Source organism: Juglans regia, chromosome 12 (genome assembly GCF_001411555.2).
Source record: "Juglans regia cultivar Chandler chromosome 12, Walnut 2.0, whole genome shotgun sequence".
Classification (NCBI taxonomy): Eukaryota; Viridiplantae; Streptophyta; class Magnoliopsida; order Fagales; family Juglandaceae; genus Juglans; species Juglans regia.
In genome coordinates this window covers 20,637,181-20,660,974 of record NC_049912.1, presented here as the reverse complement: position 1 = coordinate 20,660,974, position 23,794 = coordinate 20,637,181, and the positions used below count along the sequence as shown (strand labels likewise).

The following is a 23,794-nucleotide window of genomic DNA, read 5'->3' as shown; positions in this document are numbered from 1 at the left end:
TGATAAGTCTTTCTTTTAAATGTTATTATGCTTTATTTTTTAGAAATAGCAAAATCATATGCTTTGTTGCATTGTCTTGCAAACTAACGGCTAAAGACCATTTTTCTTTTCTTTTCTTTTGTTTCGTAATCAATATTGTGTTACTTTCAGCATTATTGGACACATTTATTTCCCTTTTTTTGAATTTATCTTTTGTAATTAAGGGAATGCTTGGGGAATGAATGAGATGAGAAGTTTATAAATAATAGTATGATGGTTTATGAATAATAGTGTGATAGTTTGAATTAAATATTTTTTAGATTTTGAAAAAGTATAGAAAAAAAAAAGTTGAATAAATAATATTATAAAGTTAAGATATTATTAGAATATTATTTTTTAATATTATTTTCGTTTTGAGATTTGAAAAAATTGAATTGTTTTTTATTTTTTATTTAAAAATTTTGAAACTTGTAATGATTAATTTAAAAGTATTTAGATGTTATAAGTAATGTTTGAGAATGAAATAATATGGGATAGGATAAGAAATGTTTCCAACCATCCCCTAAGGCTATGTTTTCAAGTTCGGTAGAAACCAGAATTTTTCTTAATCCGATCTTGAATGATCTATAAATAATAATAAAAAAAATAAATAATAATAAATAATTTATAAATAATAATAAAATATTTATAAATAATATTAAAATAGTATGAGACTACTTCTCACTCACCAAACCCAGCTTTAAATTCATCGGATTGAAAGAGATTTTCCTTTGAGGGCTTGGATTTTTAAAGCTTAAAGCTTAGTAATGTTGAAGTGTCCAATAATAAAGCTGAAAGTAAGACGGCAATTTTTATTTGGTTGCCAATTAAACAAAGCAATTTAGTCAAAACCAGTCGTAGATAATTCCTTTAAATATTAATCAGAAAACGTTAATGTCCAGACTGCATTTAGAACAAGACACCAACAACCATCAAATATGTTTATTTTTGTGCGATCTTTTTATTATTAAAGTATTTTTCTTTTCGTAATGTTAGAGAGAAGTCACTATAACAGTATATACTTTATACTCACTGCATGACTGCTTCTAGTTGATTGTTTTTAATACTCATTTGGAGAGATGTGTGGTCTAAATTATGCCACATTATATATGTAAAATGAATGTTCTCAATAGTAACTTCTATCTATATTTATTATTTTCTTTCGGTATAAAAACCACCCTCTGTGACAGTAATTACTATGGATAGTTTGGCTGGGAAGGAACACACAGAGGCAGCACGAGACCACCCATGCCCTCTGATTTTGAACAATCATGCAGAAACGTGCTCTTTCAAAAGGGAACAATATATGTAAGAGTTTGTACTTTAATTAGTTTGATGTCTCCGTATACAAATAAAAGCATACGTTTCCTTTTGCATAATGCACAGCTAAATATTTTCCAAATCAAATATGGTATCAAGTTTACTGCCTAAATATTCTGTTTTTTAATTATATATTCTTATAAATATAAAAGGTTTTGATCAATGTTTTGAATACCGTATTGGATGGCGTACTTGTCAAGACACTGAAACGAAATATTTCGATATCGATACCATTTTGTATACCGTTTCGAGATAGTCGATATATAAATAAATTATATTTTAAAATAGTTTATATACGAATAAATTATATATAAATACATATATATAAATTATAAATAGTCTAATATGAATTGGGGATAAAAAAATAAGTTTGTAATTTGAAAAAATGAAAAAAAAAATTAAAGCTGAAATACAGGCCAGTATTTAGACCGATACGAAACACATATGATACATGTACCGGCTACAGGGCCGGTATGAAAAATTTTGGCAATACCCGATTAGTAAAGTACGAAATTAAAAACACTAATTTTGATAGTACATATGATTTTTTCATATGAAATTATAAGATGATTATTATACAGTTTATCGTACTTTTATTGTTGATGTCATGGAAGTCTAGCAAAGCAACAAGATGGAATCTTTTTATAAGAAGATATAAAAAATATATATATAATTATATAGAGTAATGTTAAATATAGTTTTAGTATGTGCAAGTATCGCATATTCTTTTTTTTACTCTTTTTTTTTTAAGAAAATAAAGTCTACCATTAAAATTATAATTTTTTATGTTTGTTTCAAATTTACTTGTTACAAATGAAGTGTGCAAGACTTGTATATCCCAATGCATTATTTGAATGGTGAGATGAGATTAGATAGTTTTAGATAAAAATTAAATACAATATTGTTAGAATATTATTTTTTTAATATTATTATTATTTTGATATTTGAAAAAATTGAATTATTTATTATATTTTATGTGTAAATTTGATAAAATTATAACGATAAAATAAGATGATATGAAACCGTTTCTATATCTAAATGAATCTAAAACTACAATATCATTTATCAATTACAAAAGGACAAGATGTGTAGACCCAACCAAATGCTCTACAACAAATACAATATTGCATGATTCGAATAAAACAAAAGTGAAAGGCAAAGAAGTCAATATTTTGTATGAAATCATTGTTTCAAATTTGAGATAAGGAAGGAACCGTTGTAAAGGTCGTTGTTTTATTCAATCTCGATAAAAAAAAAAAATTACGTGGTTTTAACTACTGATTCAAAATTCAATGGATAATGATGCAACAAACTTGTTTGTTTCGGAGTATTCGATGGAGCATTTAATGCCCCATCCTTTACATCTTTTAGAAGAAGAATAAAGAGTTAATAGATGGGTCATTTGGATTTTAATGTAATTTTAAATAATTTGAATTGATCTGTAAATAATAATATTTTATACATTCTATTAATATACAATTCTGCTACAGGTACTCGCCTTCGAGTATCCGTTGCGGAATCACGTCAGTTTTATATTATTTAAAAAAAAAAATTAAGAGTTGAAATCTGCAGAGGCGTATAACAGCGACATGCACTGTTTTTACTGTACATCCATCTTCATCGTTTTTACACTCTCAGAAATCAATTACAGGCAAATTCAGCATTTGAGCTTCATAGCAAAACCAAGAACCACAAAAAACATGAAAATCGCAAGAGTTAAATTGCAAATAATATTAGTAGGTATGAGGAATCATGAACCAAATAAATCGCTAATTATATCAAAAGATTGAAATTCATTTCCTTAACATTTTCTCGGCAACCAAACACAACCAGAGTCAGTAATCAAAAAAATTAAGTTACTAAGAAATCAAGAGAACCACTGTATCCTACTTGACGATAAAGAGCTTCTAGGGTTTCTTGGGTGGCAATCTCGATAGGGCCAACGAATATGCAAGAGGGACCCTCAGCAAGAGCGTTGTTGCATGTGGGGGATCCATTGGCCTTGGCAGAGATCCAAACAAAAACGGAGCTACGGTGTGGTTAATTCTGGAAAGTTCGAAGACCATGGATCCAATTACGTGTGGAGTGAAGGAGGAGGCGCTCGTGTGGAGTGTGGGTATGCTCTGTTTTAGTCCCTTCGTCTTTCGTCTGGCAGCACGGCCGTGGGAAGCTTGGAGGTTTGAACGGTGCGAGGTGAAGATTGGGGACCGAAGCGTTCTTCCATGGGTCATTCGCGAGTTCAATCGTCTTCGTCTGAAGCTCTGTTGATTTCATTTCGTTAGTCTTGATTTTAGACTCTTCGTGCCTCACCAATGTCTCTTGTGAATATGAAAGACTAGTTCACTAACACTTGCAGTGGCTCGTTTATTGTTGGGTGTCTGTGACGAAGACAGAGGGGGGTCTATCAGTTGAGTGCTGCAAATGAAATGCAGCGTTTCTATCATCCACGTGAAGGCCTGTGTACGCGGGGGTACACATCCCGAGTGCAAATAGAGTTTTTCATTAACATATATTTAAATATAAATAAGTTGAGATATATGTTTACATATATGAAATGAGTTTAATTTTTTACGAAAAGTTGAAAAAATACTACATCTCATTAATAATTGATTTAAAATATATTGAGATGATTTTATTTTCGGAACACAATCTTATTGCAATTTGCAAAAGAGAGAATAATAGTTGTCGGGGGAGGCAGCACATGGCCCATTTCAAAATCTAGTGAGAATGCTGCTATCGAGTGAGAGTCCAACCCCTAAATCTGAAAGAAAAAAAGAAACCTTAAAAAAGATAAAGACAAAAGATTTGGATCTTTCTACAAAATGTAGTCAATGAATGTCGTGCATGCATGAATCCCCATGTCAAAATGGAGATCTCAAATTTACCAACAAAAGTTTTCGATATGTCGAGAAGCATTGGCAATGGTTTAGACTTTAGAGTCCAAATTTTTATTAGAATTTAAGGTTTTAGTTATAGTTAAAATTTTTGAAGAAATTAATCCACATTAGACTACTCATTTGAAGGTCAAAGTAGTAATATAATATTATATATTTTAATAATATTTTTAAAAAATTAACATTTTGTAAATACACTTGTATTAATATTAAAATTTAATATTAAAAGAGAGAGATGAGATAGTTGGATGGAAAGATTATAAAATATTGATTTAGTCATTTTGCAGTGATTCTCCAAATATGACTAGGAGCCCTAAATTACTAAAGCTTAAATTTTCACAAATATCATTTTGGTTAGTCTAATGCATGAGCTTTTAACTCAAAAAGAAAAAACTAAAATTTAGACTTGGACTAGGTCATTGCCAATGCTCTAAGAAATATATTGTCGACATCTTAGCTATTTTTGTTGAAGTTCCTTGCAAAACTGACAATATTTATGGTTGAGTAATTCTACATACAACCGTGAAGTACGTAACCGCCGCGTAATCGCTTTGAAAAAGAGTGGGGTCTACTATTAAAAAATTAATTTTTTTCATGTGAGTCCCATGTTTTATTATTTTTTTCAAAGCGATTACGCGGCGGTTACGCAATTCACGGTTGTAAGTATCTTTTCTCTTTATGGTTATTGACGAAGCATAAACAACATGATAAATAAAACAATCACATGTTTAAAATAAAATAAAATTTAATAACTTAATTTGATATATTAGATTATAAAATTATTTTTATTAAAAAATAAATCTAATATATGATATAAAATTAATTAAAAAAAGCAAAGCATAAGGATACATAATTAATTAAGAATTGTACATGTAGGTTGTAAATGATGTGTTGTTGTGATGAATGTGGGCCAGCAAGAAGGATTATAATTATATTGCTGTTCGATCAGAAGGTGGTGGGGGGGGCCACCTGAAAAAGACCGAGCCTTTTCAATTCTATCATACCTTGCAATGCACTTCTTTTCGAATAAAGTCTTGCTTTAAGTTAAAGCATGTAAGGTAATTTGAATTAAAGTTTCATCATTTGTTGGGCGGATTTGCTCTTGTTGTCTCTCATCTTTTCTAATCAACCTCATTGGGAACCCTATTAATGATTTCAATGGACAGCAAGTCCTTGTTTTTTTATTTTTTTAGAGTCTTTTTTAAAGTGTAATTATATAGGGTTGGTGTCAGGCTGCAATATTAGTCAATGATTTTTGAAAAATGATATGCGCACGGACGAAAAACATGAACAATAGACCCTACATACATTATTGTATTGATTTATGTGGACTTTCTTTTAATCATAGAAGAGAAAGAATTACGAGATGAAAGAGAATTCAAGATATCATAGATGAGGTTAGAGTTGAATAAGTGGGTTATAGCCCATTTGAAGACATCAATTTGACTAAATTGTACACTATAAAGTTGGCACTTACGTGGATTTGATTTTTGGATGAATTCAATAAAGTCCGTGGTGTCTACCAATTTTGCCATATCCCTCATTTTTTGTTTTGTGTACCCTACTCTCGAGCTAGCAGCTTTCGCTCGTTATGCAGTCACTTTTATATATTTTTTATGCATTTCATTAATGTAATTGATTGCATCACTTTTTCTAATATAAAATAATTGTATTGGCCAATCACATTTATTGAATGCCCAAAAAGTACGTAAAAATGAATATATATAACATAACTCAAAAAAATGGATTTGTTTGGATGAGTCCATAGATTTTACAGATTCCAAGGCTCAGTGTGTATCTCATGCATGCTGGTGCTAACGTTTAGAAATGGCAATTGCTGTATTTGCATGGGGAAATAAATACTTACATTATTATTATTATTCTTTTTTATAAATATATACCAACTTTTAAAGTAAGAGTTGATATAACATATTGGGAGGCATTTAAAGCCTTTGGATTGGACCTAACTATGATCCATACAATATTATCTCCACTCACTTTCGACACATTTTAATCGCATACAGACAGTCCATGCATGCAACCCACCTAACTGCAAGACCTGCATAATCAATTAATCGTGTTTTGGGCCATTTTAACAAGTCATTTGTCCTTTAGTTTTGGAGATCTCAAACCCATCACACAACAAAAATGAGATATTGAAAACATCTTTTGTTAAAGAGGAAAAACAAAAATGGAGGGGAGAGGAGGCAGGGACCATTTGCATATGCACAGTACACTAAAGATTACCAAGAGCCTGGAAATTGCATTTGCTAACACAACTTGTTATATCACTCAATGCATCGTTTTAGAATGAATCGATTTTCAACCATTTCCGACTACCATTTTGAAGCAAATACATAAATCAGTAAATCTAATTATAAAAAAGTGAGACTTTGTTATAACATTCGTGACTAGCTTGGTATTATGGTTTATCAAAGACCCCCTCATATACCTATGACAATTCTTAAGATATCTTTTTTTGATAGGTGTCCACTCTTAATATATCTACATCGGTAAAGACATCACAGAAACCATGATGAATGCCAAAACTAGTTTAGGATACTCCTATCATTTTTAATTTTTATAAATAATTTATACTCCCTTCAACTAAACACAACACATCTCTTGATGACAAGGAATACCGGTGACCATGTGAACGCAACATGTCTTTTATCCGGTTAAACCTCAGACCCCTGTAACACTTTCCAATAAAATCATCGGCTTTTCACTAATGGGACATAACTCCTGAAAATAGTTTGAAACCAAAGATCTGAGCCTTAGACCCAGGGGGTAAATGGAGCATACACCAAGGCCCTTGAGCCAACCCATAGACTAAACTCAAACATAACACCCATTGAATCAGAGAAAACACATTATAATTATGAGAAAATACCCATCAAAACCCAAACACTAGGCACAAAGCCTTATGTCAACAATAAAAACATCAGAAGAGAAAACAAACAGATAACTGCAAATTCATCAAGAACGTCTTGGCAAGCAAGCTACTCCACTTCTTAGCACTTGACCTCCTTCAAAGCATAGCCAAAGTACAAAAATGTCGGGTCAGTGGCACCTTCCTTGTAGTAAGCAAATACGAGGCAGCCATCATCATGCATGCTCTCCCCCACAAAACTGCAAAGGGCATAAAGGCTTTGTTTGAGCTATTTAACTTTTAAGCCAAAGATACAGGCATTAACAACTAAAAAACTAACTTTCAAGCTACTCAGTTGAGCCTGATATTATATCAGAACATAGAAGAAGAGGAGACAAATTACAATTACATGCGTTGGCATAGACACAACATTGACACAAGGAAGTGGTAGTGAATAGGTAACTATTTCGAACAGCATCATATATAAGAGGGCCTTACAATTGGAGGTCACTGAGCTTCGAAAGCAGGAACTTGGTTGCTGCCTCAATGTTTTTCTTAAATTTCTCTTGCTGCTCGCCCTCAAGCTTGGGTGTCAACAACTTGATGAACCGCTTCATATATGTGACAAATTGCTTCTTGTCAAAAGGAGGTTGCTCCTGCAAGCATGAGATAATAACCTAGTCAAACACTGCTTTGCAATAAAAAATAAATGATGTCATAAGATTTTGTGGGCACAACAAACCTGAAGCCTAAATGTGTCAACAATGTCAACCACCTTCGCAGCTTGGTCATCAACACCCTCATCATCCTCTCCACCTTCAGCAGAGGGGTTTGCACCAATGTCTACATCAACAGCTCCTTGAACAACCCACTGAACATGCAAATACATCGAAACCATAATTAATTGAATTCCAATATATATATAAAGTCAACACAAATAAAATCCCGGATATCCTAATCAAGCCACAGCATTGTTTTCTTTTAGTTCTTGTACTGCATAAACATGTAATGGCACAAGTCAGTCACTTGTATCAAAACCCTTGTTAGCATTACAAAGTAGTGAAACTCTTCAAACTAGGTATTCAAACTAAGATTTAAAGTGAGGAAGTTATAAACACCAACCTTTCCCTCAACTTCCCACAAAATTCCATTCTCGATTTCCTTATATGGAAACGAGTCCGAGAGAAGCTCATCGCCTGATATCAATGCAACATTTAAACGGTCAGTCAACTTCCTCCATAACATCCCAATGCAGAAACAAATTTCAATAAAAAAAGTAATACCACTCAAATATATATAACATTCCGTTAGTCAACAAAACCAATAAATTAATCCATCAGAGGAAAAAAACGCAAGCATCAAATCATCACAGCCAGAAAGAGAGACTACAACAAAACTAGCAACACTCTAATATGTATGCACATTCAAAAGAAGTCTCAAACAAGTTAAATCAAAGGACAGTAGAGTATGAACCAATTAGCAAAGTCACCCAAAGCAATATAAATGGAGCAAACAAAGCGAAAGATTGTTCAAATGGGTCACTTTTTTTTCTGGACAGTTGAAATGGGTCAGCTAGATTATCTGATATATGGCTTTAAGTAAACGATATCTCAGCTAAGGGAATGATAATTCAAATGGGCCCATTAAATTAGATCACACAAACTTTTTCAACTTAAACCGATATGTAAAACCTCCAGATCTCAACAACATACGCAACAACGAACACCAAACATATGGAATAACAAGCAATAAACGAAAACATACCTTCAGAGATAAAACTTGATAGACAACACACCGATCGAAAACATGTGTGATGCTTAAAACAAGACAAGCCTCGATTTAAACAAAAAGGTCAATCTGAGAGAGAAGCAACGGTACCTGTGAGGAGGTCCTGGTAAACCAACATGCTTGCGGAATCTCTCGGACCGTTCCAACAAAGAGTTAAGGGGCTAAGGAGGAGAGAGCGAGGATGCAGCCGAGGGGGAGCGAGAGAAAGAGGGCTCTGATGCTTTGAGGACAAGGAGTATTTATAGTCGAGGGTTTGGGCGAGACGCCGAGAACTAGAAGGCAGTGTTGAGGGGGTGTTCAGTAATTACGGGAAAAGGACTTCTGTTCGTGAATAATGGCCAATGGGTCCTTCGCCTCGTAGTGCGAATGTGGTGCCAATTCGGAGTTGGGCCAGGTATCCATGGGCCAGGTACCTCCAACAAATATATTTTCTCTAGGCAAAGATGGCACTCTACTCAACGGTATTAGAAATAACATATTTTACTTATTACCCATTTAAAAATGATATTTGCAGTCGTATAATGTCTAAATACCTTATAATTATTTTAAAAAAATTGAATAAATATGAGATGTATATAAAAAAATTAATTCTTTTTAATAATGGACCATACTCTTTTTTAAAACAACGATACGACGCTTGTACATTCTACGATTGTATGTAGCATTAATCATATGTGTGTTTAAATAGAAGAACTAAAATGACAAATCACATGTTTGTGTGTGGTGTGTGGTGTGTAGAGATGATAAGTAGAAATTTTTTTTTTTCGTTTTCTATATTTTTCCAAATTTTTATATTTTTTAAATAGAAATATTTAATCAAAGAAAATCTGATAAAAAAAAATAGAAAAAAAAAATACCAACTGGGTCAATCGAGGGGCCAACTATAATTTTCCTTGAATTTGATCTAATTTTCTCAAATCGTTATGATCCATCTACTACAGAACTACAAGTAATGGAATGGACTGAGGTGCTTTGTTACCCAGTTGAAAGTTATGTTTGTAATGAAGAAGATGTTGTAGATGTCCAGATATCCATGTGTGATGGGCCTTCGGATCTTTATCAGCCTTTGGGGCTGAGGATGCGCAGGACTTAGTTCAAACCTGCATGCATGCCCTCTTTGCCATTTTCCTTAGCCTATATACAGTTATGGGTCTGGCCTTAGGCCTGTATACAAGCACTTCACAGACCCATGAATAAACCGAGTTTTAGATGTGCAATCCCAACCCTTTTGATAATTTAAGGAAAGACTTCTCAAGTTCATGGCCTCTGACAATTATGAGAAGTGGGACAATTATATAGAGATTTTATAAAGATAAATTTATAAAATGATATAATTTTTTATGATACGTTAGATTTATTTCATAATCTAAAATATCAAGTGATGTCTTTTGTGAATTATGTTTTATGACTAAAGCATTTTTTAAAAACAATTGTATACATTTAAGTAGGGGTGGGCTCCGACTCCGACAAAAGTCGGAGCCGAATTGCCCCTCCGACTCCGACTCCGAACTGAGTCGGAGTTCGATTCCGAACGGAGGTCAGAGCTCCGACTCCGAATTAAATTTCCAAACTCCGTTTAAAAATAAATTTCTAATTGTTGTTTTCTATTCTTTTTTTATTATTATTTAAATTTTGTTGTTCAATTTCGTTTCAGATAGTGAGCAACATATATATTTTTTTAAAAGTGAACCATCTATAAATATTTGATTTATTCAAGAGTTTTCAATAATTTAAATATTCATTCTGATTTTGTTACTGAATTTTGATTATATCTTTAATTTGTTTTATGTCCGCCTAAAATTTAGCATTAAAAGTGCTCATGACTCATGAGTCAAAAATTACACAAATTTAAAATTTTATAGAGAAGAATGATGGTACGAATTTGTATAATTCGATTAATTTCAGTTGGATAATATATTAAAAAATTTCAGAGTCGGAGTCGGAGCTCCTTGGAGCTCTGATTCTGACTCCGACTCCGACTCTGACTTCGACTCCGAATTCTGACTCCGAATTCTGACAACTCTGACTCCGTCGGAGTCGGCATCGGAGCGGAAGTCGAACGGAGTCGGAATTTTTGAAATTTTGCACACCCCTACATTTAAGACAATTTGAACATTAGATCTAAAATGAGTATATTACCAAAATTAAAGTGCTTGCCACTTAGCCAATCATATCTGAAAAACTGACTTCTCCTGACTAGGCCTGCAACCCGTCCAACCCGCACTACTTTTTGACCCGACTCGTCCGCATACTTAGATAAAAACGACCCGACCCGTAACATGCGGGTCGGGTCATTTGATATTCACCGACTCCTAAGAAAACTTTCCCAATTCCTCAGTCACAACAAAACAAAAACCCCAAATTCCTCATAAGCAAAACGAAAACCCCAACAAAATCCAATGCCATTGCAACGTCGTTTGCATCAAATACTTCAACGCAGTGTCATGCATGAGCTTGAACGAAGAGCTTGGCTTGTTATATTGGAGTCCATCAACGCCCACAAAGATGCCATAAATGTCGTCGTCGTGGGCTTTGATGCCTTTGTGTTCACGGGCTCGGCAGATGGAATTGTTAAGGTATGGTGAAGGGAGCTACAGAACCAAGCACTTCTTGGTTCACATTTTGTTGAAACAGGAAAACGCGGTGATTGTAAACAAATCGTCGGTCGTTGTATATTGGGGATCCTCGGATGGGCTGGTGAACTTCTGGGAACGCACGAAGAGGCAGAGCGAGAGCCAGACAATGGTGTTTTTATTTTCAAGCCTTTTGAAGAAGAGGCAACGGTCGCCTGAGTTGGGGAAGGGCAGATGAAATCTATGTAAAATCTTACCTGATCAATGGTCATCTGACGTTGGTTGCAGATGAAACAACAGGCGATTCGTAATCATCGTTGACCAACAGGGGCGACTTGGCTGCTAGGTTTGTGTTTGAAGATCGAACACGTAAGTGTTTTTTATTTTTGTAAGAGTCGGGTCTGCCTGTTATCTATTGGGTTCGACCCGACGTTGATGCAAAACCGTTTTCTATCGGACATATCTAATTGGGTTAGACGGGTTAACAGGTCCAACGGGTATTTTGCACAGCCCTACTCCTGACCATACCCAACACTTGGGCCTAATTTACAAATTTTTGAAATCATTTTATCTCATCTAAACATCTAAACAACAATTTTAGATTTTTAGTTTTTTCATCTAATCATTATTTAATTATTATAACATTTCAAACTTTTAAACAAAACATAAAAAATAATTTATTTTTTAAAATTTCAAAATATTAAAAAATTATATTCAACTCTCTTTTAATTTTATAATTTTTTTATTCAATTTTTTTTTTCCTTCAAAATCTCATAAAAAGTTTTACTATTTATAAATTATCTTATTATTACCGTTTATAAAATTTTAATTTCATCTCATTAATATAACGAAACGAGAAGATTTTGATTATTTTAAGAAAACATGTCTGAGTGGGGATCTCTGCAGTGCAGATTATGGTCAGTATCCTCTGTGCTTCATAGAGCGACAGACTGTACCATGTGAAGCATTGTTATAGGTAGCTGACACTTCCCACAACAGATTCATTAGCCGTACAAGAGATGACAAATGCATACAATTTTTAATAACTTAGATCTGAAAATAATGTACTTAAATAATTTAAGATAATATGCAGCTCGATCCCGATAATTCAATGGGTGATACTACAGCCCTGGAGCTCCCGTTGGGATCTCGTTGGGATTATAATATTATTTTATATATGTTTTATTTAAATAATTTTTTATATAAATTTTTTAAAATTTTATAAAAATAAAATAAATTTAAAATATCATTAAAAAAATATTTTTTTAATCACAAAATAAAATAAAAAATATGATTAAGAAAGTATTTTTTAATAATATTATAATTGTTTTTTAAAAATATTTAAAATGGTCATGCAATAATCTCACTAGGGCTCCCGTTAGGTTTAGTATATATTTTTTTATATGTATTTTTTTAATTTATTTTTTATATAAATTTTTTTTACACTTTTAAATATTTTTAAAAAATAAAATAAATTTAAAATATTATTAAAAAATATTTCTTTAATCAGGAAGTAAAAAAAATTATTAAAAATTATTTTTTATTCTACTTCTTAGTTAAGAAAGTATTTTTTAAAAATATTATAATTTTTATTTTAGTTTTTAAAATATTTAAAATTATTAAAAATATCTATGTAAAAACAATTAAAAAATATATATAAAAAAATACTACAACCCGTGGAACCCCAAGCGGGATATGTAATTTTTTCGTAATTCAAAATATATATATATATATATAGAAATAATATTTATAATTGTGAATGTGTAAGTACCATATAGTTATTTAAAAAAAAAAAAATAAATATAAAATTTATATAAAAATAAATTAATTTTTTATGAGTAGACCTCATTCTTTTTCAAAATAACTATATAATATTTATACATTCTAAGACGGTTAGCATTACTTTTTTATATATATATATATTGAGAAAATATACTTATAATCGTGAATTGCATAACTGCCGCGTAATCGTTTTGAAAAAGATGAATAAAATATGAGATCTACATGAAAAAAATTAATTTTTTAATAGTAGACCCTACTATTTTTCAAAGCGATTACGCGACGGTTACACACTTCGCGGTTGTATGTAGAATTACTCATATATATTTTAGAATTGAGATAAACAAGAGCCACGTGGCAGCACGAAGTTGAACAAAGAACAAGGGAACCAGGAAAGGCCACAGAAGCAACCTCAACAAACGACAAAAATTGTTACGAGAGTAGTCTCTGTGAGAGAGACGGCCACCACTGACAACGCGCCACGGTCTGTAGTCACCGACAGTGACCAATTTAAGTAATTTAAGGTCCGGTTAATTTTCAAAACTAAAATTTTAAATTTTAAATTTTTTTTTATCTCTACATTATAATTTTCTTAAAATTTTATATAAAATAAAATAAAAAATTTAATTTTTTTAAATCTTAAAATAAAAATAATATTAAAAAATATATTTTAATAATATTTTATTTAATTTTTTAACTTTAATTTAAATTTATCTCATTTCATTTTTAAGAACAAACGATGCAAATCCAAATTCGAAAAAGCAATAGTCTCTTCTTCGTTGGTGATGACAGAATTTAATTATTGAAGTCTCTAATTTAATTATTTTCTTAATTATAATACCAACATTTTTACTTCCTTCGTTATATCATTTCACTTGTCTTTTGAACTTCTTTTGCATTATTTAAAGGAACATTTATCCCCCATTTTAATTCTTAAAAGACCCTTCAATTTTTGCTTTTTATGACCTTTCAAATTTCAGGTCAATCATAATTATCATCCCAAAACTAAAATTTAATTTCCCAATGAATTTAAAGACCTTTCTCCCGATTAGTTCATATCAAGAGTCTGATAAAAATAATTTTATAATTTAACAAATTACATGAATATATGTAAAATTATTTTTATTTAATCTCTTTATAATTAAAATATTTATCTTAAAATAATGCTAAAAAATGCTTTTATCTCACACATTCATCTACTTAATAGGATGAATATGTGTGACGTAAGCTAGTAGCAGTTAAATGAAATTTTCGTCTTGATGAAGGGAAAAAAATAAAAAAAGAACAGTCTCTCAAAAGGGTAATTCTGGATTAATAAAATCAAAGCTCTAAATCGTACAACTATTCTGATTTTTCTGAATCATGAACAGAATAATCTCGAAGTCTTTCATCACCATGTGTATACATGACAATTCTACGTAGGTACTCTATACCCATATACCACAAAAGTAATTAAAACCCAGAAACCAAAGATAAATCAACGTCTTGAAAACCAAGATCCAATATCCATGTTATTCACCGGAGTCGTCACCGCCGCCGAAGATCGATACGCGATTGTACAAGAGAAACAAGACGATGATAAGAACGAAAGCCACCCCCACCGGCGACCCACTAACCCTGTGGATGGTATCGGGCTCGCCGGTAGAGAAAATGCTAGAGATGAAGGAGCCGCGCTCGGAGGAGAGGAACTGGATGGTGAGGAGGAGGAGGATGGGGAGGAGCAGAAGTCCAACCGGGCTCAGCAGCTCGGAAATGGCCTCGGCGATGGCCTCGCCTTGGTCGCCAATAAGGGACGGCACCACAAGCACTAGGATCACCACGACGGCCAGCAGGACGCCGTGGGGTGCTCCGGCTTGTCTTTCTTCTATCATTCTGCTTGGGGCTGTGATCTGTGAAGTTTTGTGAGCTTTGTTTTCTGATTGACTTCGGTGTTTTGGTTATGGAGGGCAGTGATGGAGAGAGGTGCAATGACTTGGCCTTAAAATAAGTGCTAGGAGACGCGTTTCTCCATATAAGCGTGGAGTAGTTTCGCTCTCAAAATAATACAAAAGTAATTGTTTAATAGAGTATACTCGGGTACTGTTGAAACTTGAAAATAATATAAAAAAGAGAAATGTTAGATATAAATTTTAAATAGATAAATTTTATATAAGTCTTTTATAAAACAATGAATCCCGTTAATAAATAATAATTTTTTTTATACTTTTTTAAGGTGAGATCTATTTTTTTTATAAAAACTTGTATGAGACTTGTCTATTTGAGACTTGTACAAATCATTTCTATATAAAAAATAATTTACACGTAATATTTTTTATAATATTTTACACAACTCTATTTAAAATAAGAGATATTTTTATAAAATAAATTTTAAAAATAATATTATTTTATAAAAATATTCTCATTTTATAATATTATTATATAATAATAATGTGTTATAAAATATATTATGTATATATATCATTACTCAAATAATATACCCGTGTATTGTCCAAAATTACAGATAAATATGTTTTTGACATTCTGAGTTTGGGTTTTAAAACGTGAGAAAGTTGAATTCTCTTATATTTTTAAAAATTTTATATCGTTTGAAAGTGACGTACATTCCTTCTTATCATTTTCTTATTCAAAGATTAAACTAAAAATAAAAAAACATATAAATACAATTAATAGAAGGTCTCCCCTTCACCTTCACCTTCCCCTTCTCCCTCCCTCTCGTAAAAAATCAAAGAAGGAATATGATAGCAAAGTTTCGGAAGTACTCGAAATGAGTTCGATTCGCGTCAAATGAATAGTAGAAAGCAGAAGAAAGTGAATGAGAACGTGGAAATTAATACCAAGATCAGACGAGTAATTAGGGGAAATGCAGTGCAATTTCCTTTGATTTTCGATTCGTTAATTTCCGCGTTATGAGCGAAGTTGGGAGGAAGATGCTATAAGAGCACATGGCCCACCTAAACTGTTAAGCTAAAAAAAGTTCATTTGGATACGTTAATCCTAAAGGTATTCCTCATTAATTATTAGTTCATCATTTATGTTTTGTGATCGTCGTCTCAACATTTTATAATACAATATCAAATATTGTAATTATTGAAATCTCATAAAAATAAACTCGTAATCTGACGTAATTTAATGTGATATATATATGTTTGAATGTAAAATTATTTTTATTGTAAAATAAATCTAACGTATTATATTAAAGTCATGTCAGTCTGTTGAATTACTTTTACGAAATTTTTTTATATTTATTGATCATGCTTGAGATAAAGAGTTTTTGAAAAATTTCTTAAAATATCATCGCTCTCAATCTAAAAATGATATTTGTACCAAAGCAATCTCAATCATCAAAACATTTTGTGTCAATTGTCGTGACAAACACAAACCAAAAAACCTCCACAAAACTTGAAAAAAATTTCACATTACAACTTTGGCAAAATTTTACAAAACCCGAAAATTTTTACGATTGTTGTGTTTGGATAGAATAATTTGAATTTAGATTTAGATTTAGATTTATGGCATGATTTCAAAGGTTAAAATCTGATTTGAACTTGGTGTAAAATCTAAATTTATATTTTAATATGCAATCCAAGCAATAGATTTATAATTTAAAGATCTAAATCTAAATCCTCCACTCCAAATCTAGTCCTCAAAACACATCATAAAAATCTTTTAAAAATATCATACAGTCAAACCATCCTCAAACCTAAAACATAAAAGAGTGCCTCAACGGTAACCGGTATGGTGCACCTACCACCTACATGATCGACCGGTTGCGTAGATGGTAGGGCTATTGTTTATTAAGTTAATAAGTTTTATTAGCTTTAGATAGAAGTTTAGCCTCCAAATGCAGTTAATTCTATGCAAATTAGCTATCAGTTAATTAGGAAATACAGACCCTTTTTAGGCAACTTTTACATGACTTGTAGAATGGAAAAGAGCTAGTAATGTTAAATACAGTTTTAGAGTTTATAAGACTTACACTCCCTTTAAAAAATAGTGGAACCTATAATTAAAAAGTAAATTTTTTCATGTAGGTCTTAAGTTTATTCATTTTTTTCAAAAGGAGTGTGCGAGACTTGCATGCTTTATGACTGTATAAATCATTTCTCTTAATTGAATACTAAACCGTGTGTAAACCAACTTATATTGACTTTGTGGAGCATAAATTAGAGGGAGTTCTTATATTTAATTACTATATCTCAATCTCACTCTCCACCCACCCTAGCAAAACTTGTAGCTAGGATTTTCCACTATAACAAGCAACATGAAGGAATAGGAGGCATTGAAACTCTAAAATGTATACTGGAATATTTCACCTAAAACAATTAGATATATATTTTGTTGTATCATGTAGTTTTTTGGATGTGAAAATCAGTAACAAGGTCACTACTAGAGGTAGTTTTGGAAAAACACTCTCAGTTAGCAGAAAGAATACAAGGGATTGTCAACAGGGGTGCCATACATGTATTTGAAATGATGAGCTATTGTATCTGTCTTCCAAGTGCGGAAGCGCGCTTTCAAAGTAATACAAAGATGAGTTCCAAAATCAAATTTATAGGGACAATGTGGTTCATGTGAGCATTACATTTCATTTGTAATAAAGCAAGTTAGAAAACAAAAATTCGAAAAAGATGTTGTAACTATTATATAAACAAAGATGAATTTACAGTAATGCAAAAATGAATACATGGTATCTATTTACATATAAAGGGCTGAATGGATGAGAATAAAAATTTTGGGTTGATTTTGGTAAAACTGTATTCCATTGCTGAATGTGAAACTTAAAAGAAAGAGTAAAGAAATTAACAATGGACAGATTCGAAACACTCCAAAAGATACTGTGCAAAATGTAAACCAAAAGTCTAAGGGACAATAAATCTAACACCTAAGCTTCAGGTTTCACCCATTCACGGATTGTTGTTGAACAACTCTCAAATTCCTCTTTACTCAACCATTTACTCATCCATAGAGATGATGATTGCAAAATATAACAATTCAGGTCTAGTTTATAGCTTATCCGAAATTCCTTACTAGATTGCAGAGCAAGTTTGGACAATGAAAGAAGAAAAACTATCGGAGTCTTATATCATATTCAAGCATTAGTTGTGCCTTACATCTACAACAAATCAAGATTAAGAAAATAGAACTCCATGCTTTTACAAATATAAAATACCACACAACACAGTAAGTTTATGAAAAGGAAACCAATGGGAAAAAGAGATATCAACCCCAATTCGATTTTGAGTTACTCCCCGAAACTTAGGATAATAAATTTAGCCTAAAATATTTGAATCAACACTCTGTCTCAACATTATAGAGTCATGAAATTGTATAAAAGAAAATAGAAAGGTGAAAAACGATTTGCTGCTCCTTGTTCTCTCCCTGAAGAGAGTGTTTTTCTGCTTTATATATTATGCCTTTGTATCCCCCTCTCCCCTCATGTGCATGCACCTCTCCAGCTGCCTTCACTGATTTCTTCTAGTCTTTTCTCAAGTCCAGAACCTTCCCCCCAGCTGGAATGCACACTAACTCAGCAAAAATACCAAATTCAGTTGGTATTTGCTCTTCCATAAAGGCCTTGCAACATATATGTGCAAGTGCTCATTATTTTAAGAGCAAAGATGGAACTTTAGACTTGATATGGCTTAGCAATATGAATGTCATGGTTATTCCTAGTACCACCGGCTACAACTTCAATATTTTTACATGCAAAGTATTGGTAGCAATCAATTTTGGCTCCAATACTAAAATCTAATGCATAATTAAGTGCTCAACTCTTCTTTGATGAAATAATTTATCACTTAAGCTACTTAGTTACACATTTTGACACTTTATCACACCCCAACTAGCTTTTTACTAGTCTCTAGCAAATAAAGTGATCAAGAAAGCAAGTGGATTCAACTTTCATCCAAAAATCTATGCCACATATAAGATTGGGTTTAAGAGCATTGGAGCTGATGTAAATAAGATATTAACTCTTCATAGAGGTTCATACATTATCTAGCTAATCAACAAGGGGAAGATGCAAAAATAATGCTTAACACTGAGTGCACAAGTTCATGTGATCAGATTTCTAAGATTGATTGCCAAAATCCATTAAAAATTCTAAAAACAACAGCTGATCAAGAAAGACCAATTGATCTTAATCTAATTCAAAATCATTTTAATGGTGGCTTTCACACTATTACACTTTAAAAGGTCATTTTCTTTTTTTAGAAGCCTCGGTGATAGACAACCCTTTCCATTACACACAACTTTTTCTTGATCCCTAGCCGGTCCCTTTTCTCATTTGTTTTTCATGCTTTCATTCTCTTTTTTTAATTTTTTATTTTAATGCTAACACTGCATTTTTTTCTTTACAGTTTCTTCATAAGCCATTAGGATATGATTCATCAAAGTTTCAAACAACTAAAATGTCGATCAACAAATAATGGCATAATATTATCAACCAAGGTATTCTGAATTTATGTGTGTTAGCACCAATAAGTAGTTTTAAGCAAACCTCCTTTGGTTTAAATAATTGAAAATTAGATAAACTTCTATTTTGAGCTAAAATATGGATAATTAGAAGTTAAAGTAGCCCATAACTCCAACAAATCCTTTCACAGGCATAAAAGTTTGAAAGTAGAAGTTCTAAATCCTGTTGAATCATAAGAAGTTCATTTCTTTTCAAAGGTTCTTCTGGAGTGCAATAAAATGTGTCTAACATAGAGCATAACAATGCAAGATTAATGATTCTGCTCCCACCACTCAACTGAAAATGAGCATTGTCCTCAATGATAACAAAGATAGAAAATATAAGAAGACAAGAAACAAAAGAGAAAGGGTACCTGAGCGAGGATGAAAGGAGCAATAAGAAAGGAACAAGTAGGAAAAAGAGATACAGAAAGTAATACCTGCAAGAAAAAGAATACAAAACAATACAAAAAGAAACTAGGAAAAAGTGAAAATTAACTAGCTGGAAGAGAGACAAGATCAAGCAAATGGAGAGTGGAATCTTCAGGTGAAAAATTAGTGAGGAAGGGCTAAAGTCTTTGACCATTAACTTTGAAAACATTCTCATTTTGTGGGTTAATGATATCTATAGCACCATGAGGAAAAAATGTTTGAACAATAGAAGGACCATTCCACCGAGATCTCAACTTGCCAGGAAAAAGGTGAAGTCTAGAATTGTAGAGAAGCACTTGATGATTAGGTTCGAAGGATTTTCGTTGAATATGCTTATCATGTAAAGACTTCATGCGTTCATTAGACAACTTAGAGTTATCATAAGCATCCCTCCGAAGTTCTTCTAATTCAAAAAGGTGTAACTTCCTTAAAGATCCAGCCTGGTCAAGATCAAAATTAAATTTCTTGATGGCCCAAAAGGCACGGCGTTTAAGTTCAACATGGAGGTGATAAGCCTTACCAAAGACTAATCGATAAAGAGACATGCCAATAACAGTTTTTTATGCAGTCCTATAAGCTCATAATGCATTGGGTAATCTCAAAGACTAATCCTTACAGTTAGGATGGACAGTCTTTTCTAAAATGGTCTTAATTTCTCTATTAGCATGTTCAGCTTGGTCATTTGTTTGAGGGTGATATGGGGTAGAAACGTTATGATGAATGCCATTCTTATGTAAGAGAGTAGCAAATGGATTGTTGCAAAAATAGGTGCCATTGTTACTTATGATAGTTTTAGGTATGCCAAAGCGAGAGAAAATGTTTTCTTTTAAGAACTTAAGCACAATCTGATGGTCATTTATTTTGCAAGAAATAGTTTCAATCCATTTAGACACGTAATCAACAACAACTAAAATGTATAAATAACCAAAAGAAGAAGGAAATAGTCACATAAAGTAAATGCCCCAACAATCAAAGACTTCAAGCACCAAACAAGTTGTAGAGGCATCATATTTCGCTTAGTTATTCCACCTAATTTTTGACAAGGTTCACAAGATTTACAGAAACTATAAGCATCCTTAAATATGTTAGGTCAGTACAAACCACTTTACAGAATTTTAACCACAGTCTTATGAGCAGAAAAGTGGCCATCACATGCTTCAGTATGAAAAGCAGCAAGAACAACATATATTTGAACATTTGGGACACACTTTCAAATGATTTGATCTGATCAGTATTTAAATAGATAAGGGTCATTGTAGAAGAAATACTTAGCCACAATTTTGAATTGTTTTAAGTCTTGAGCAGTCAAATGTGGTGGAGTCTAACCTGTCACTAAAAAGTTCATGATGTCAGCATATCAAGGTAAAGTATCAATCGACAAGAGCTGGTCATCAGGGAAAGAATCAGATATGGAGGAAGAGGGTTCAATTCTTGTATTGAAGTTGAGAGACATGATCAACAACCACATTCTCTACACTCTTTTTGTCCTTAATGGTAATATCAAACTCTTGAAGAGGAGAATGATCCATTGGATGAGGAGTGGTTTAATATCCTTATTTGTCAAGAGGTATTTCAAAGCTGCATGATCAGTGAAAATTACCACACGAGAGCTAAGAATGTAAATCTGAAATTTGTCCAAGGCAAAGACAACAACAAACAACTCTTTTTCGGTGGTGGAATAATTCTTTTGAGCTCCATTTAAAGTTTAACTTGCATAATATATGACAAAAGGGAGATTATCCAGTCGTTGTCCAAGCCCAGCTCCTATGGCAAAATCAATGGTGTCACACATAATTTCAAAAGGAAGGGACCAATAAGGGGGTTGCATGATAGGGGCAGTGGTGAACAGATTTTTAAGTTGGTCAAAGACATTTTGATGTTCAGCAGTCCATTTAAAAACAATATCATACACAAGTAGAAGACACAAAGATTTAGAAATGGAACTAAAACTTTTGATAAATCTTCTATAAAAACCTGTATGATCTAAGAATAACCTAACATCCTTTACTATCATACACAAAGGTTTCGACACACGTATGCTCATGAAAAATGCCTTTATCATGAAAAAAAAAAGATTGCATTTGAGTAGACAAAAATTCTTGGCCATTATCGGTGTGAATGTTAAGAATGGGCCGTTGAAAATGAATTTTAATTTGGGATGAAAACGGGTGAGGTAAGTATATGTTTCAGGTTTTGTACGCATCCAATAAATCCACGTGGCTCAAGAATAATCATCAACTATGGCTAAAAAATAGTGAGCACCAGAACTAGAAGTAGTAGAATAACCACCCCATATATCACAATAATTTTGATGGAAAATAAAATAGCTTTTATTAGGATTTAATGAAAAAGGAAGATAAATATGTTTTGCTTGTGCACAAACATCACATGGGGAATTAAAAGGGGAAATTGACAAAGTTTTGGGAATACAAGATGAGGACGAGTGACCAATAAGTTGATGCCAAAGAGAAGGGTTGTGAAGACGTTGAGAGTCTAAGGCCATGTAAGTGAGTGGTTTGTAGTGGTAGAGACCATCACGTACTTCACCCAGTCCAATCAGCTTTCTTGTGGACAAGTCCTGAAAAATCACAAAATGTGGAAAAAAATAAGCAACACAATTGAGGGCAACGATGATTTTTCTAATGGACAATAAATTAAATTTTAAAAAAGGAAATATAGAGCATCAGTTAAGGAAAGATTTGAGGACAATTGAACGGTGCCAAGTTGTGTGATAGAAATGGTATCACCAGTGGGTAGTTGAATTGGGCACTGAGTATCAAGTGGGTAGACATCCACAAGATCATAAGATTTGGAGGATATATGATCTGATGCACCTGTATCAATGACCCAATCCAATTCATGAGGGGAATAAACAAGATTGCAAGAAGATAAGATACCAACAAAGTTGGTGGAGGTGGAGGATGTAGGCAAGAGCATATCCATTAATTGTCGATATTGCTCGGCTAAGAGGCCAGGGATAACACTGTTTGTCGAAGAACTTGGAAGACTACTGACATTGTTCATTGTAGGAGAGGACATGGATTGTGTAACACCTAGGCCAACACCTAAGCCTAGGCCCAAGCCATGCGAAGCCCAACCCGTTGGAGAAGGAAACAACGTCGTTTCCTGAAGGTTAGTACCCCCTCTGATTTCCCTCTTCTTCCCCACACCCTGACGGTTTCACCCTCTCAATTCCATCTCCACTCCGATACTCATCCACGCCACATTTATTTTCACTCCCAGATCCCTCTCTCAACAAACCAATCCATCTCTCTCTCTCTCTCTCTCTCTCTCTCTCTCTCTCTCTCTCTCTCTCTCTCTCTCTCTCTCTCGTGCTGAAGACCCAAGCATGGTGACTTGCACCACCAAATCGACTGCCCTACCGCCTCAACCCTTCGGTTTCTCCACCAAAGCCCACGCCCAACCCCATCACACTCCTCACGGTAACACCACCGTGAGCCTCACCACCACCAAATGTCGAGCAAGCCACCGGAGCAACAACCTCTCCTCCATAGTGAAGCACAGAAGCCAGCCTCGTTAACACCATACATCAACATCGTGAGAGGCAAAATTCGCCCCCACTCACACATCCAACTGTAAACCACCAAGCATGAAGCCCAATCTTGCCCAACCACCATAGCCTCCATCATCAACCTGCCTCCCTC

General features: G+C 33.0%; 2 protein-coding genes across 2 annotated transcripts; both read right to left on the bottom strand.

The window, feature by feature from the left end:
• Positions 1-6,941: 6,941 nt before the first annotated feature.
• LOC108994805 (translationally-controlled tumor protein homolog) lies at positions 6,942-9,192 on the bottom strand. The gene is made up of 5 exons (XM_018970175.2): positions 8,983-9,192; positions 8,227-8,300; positions 7,847-7,975; positions 7,603-7,760; positions 6,942-7,364 (listed from the first exon to the last, which is right to left on the bottom strand). Exons 1-5 carry the CDS (start codon positions 9,008-9,010, stop codon positions 7,247-7,249), a joined length of 507 nt encoding a protein of 168 aa, XP_018825720.1. The 5' UTR covers positions 9,011-9,192; the 3' UTR covers positions 6,942-7,246.
• A 5,339-nt stretch (positions 9,193-14,531) lies between these two features.
• On the bottom strand, positions 14,532-15,269 carry LOC108994706. Its single transcript, XM_018970022.2, has one exon. The coding sequence runs from the start codon at positions 15,113-15,115 to the stop codon at positions 14,756-14,758; it is 360 nt and encodes a 119-aa protein (XP_018825567.1). The 5' UTR covers positions 15,116-15,269; the 3' UTR covers positions 14,532-14,755.
• Positions 15,270-23,794: the final 8,525 nt, after the last annotated feature.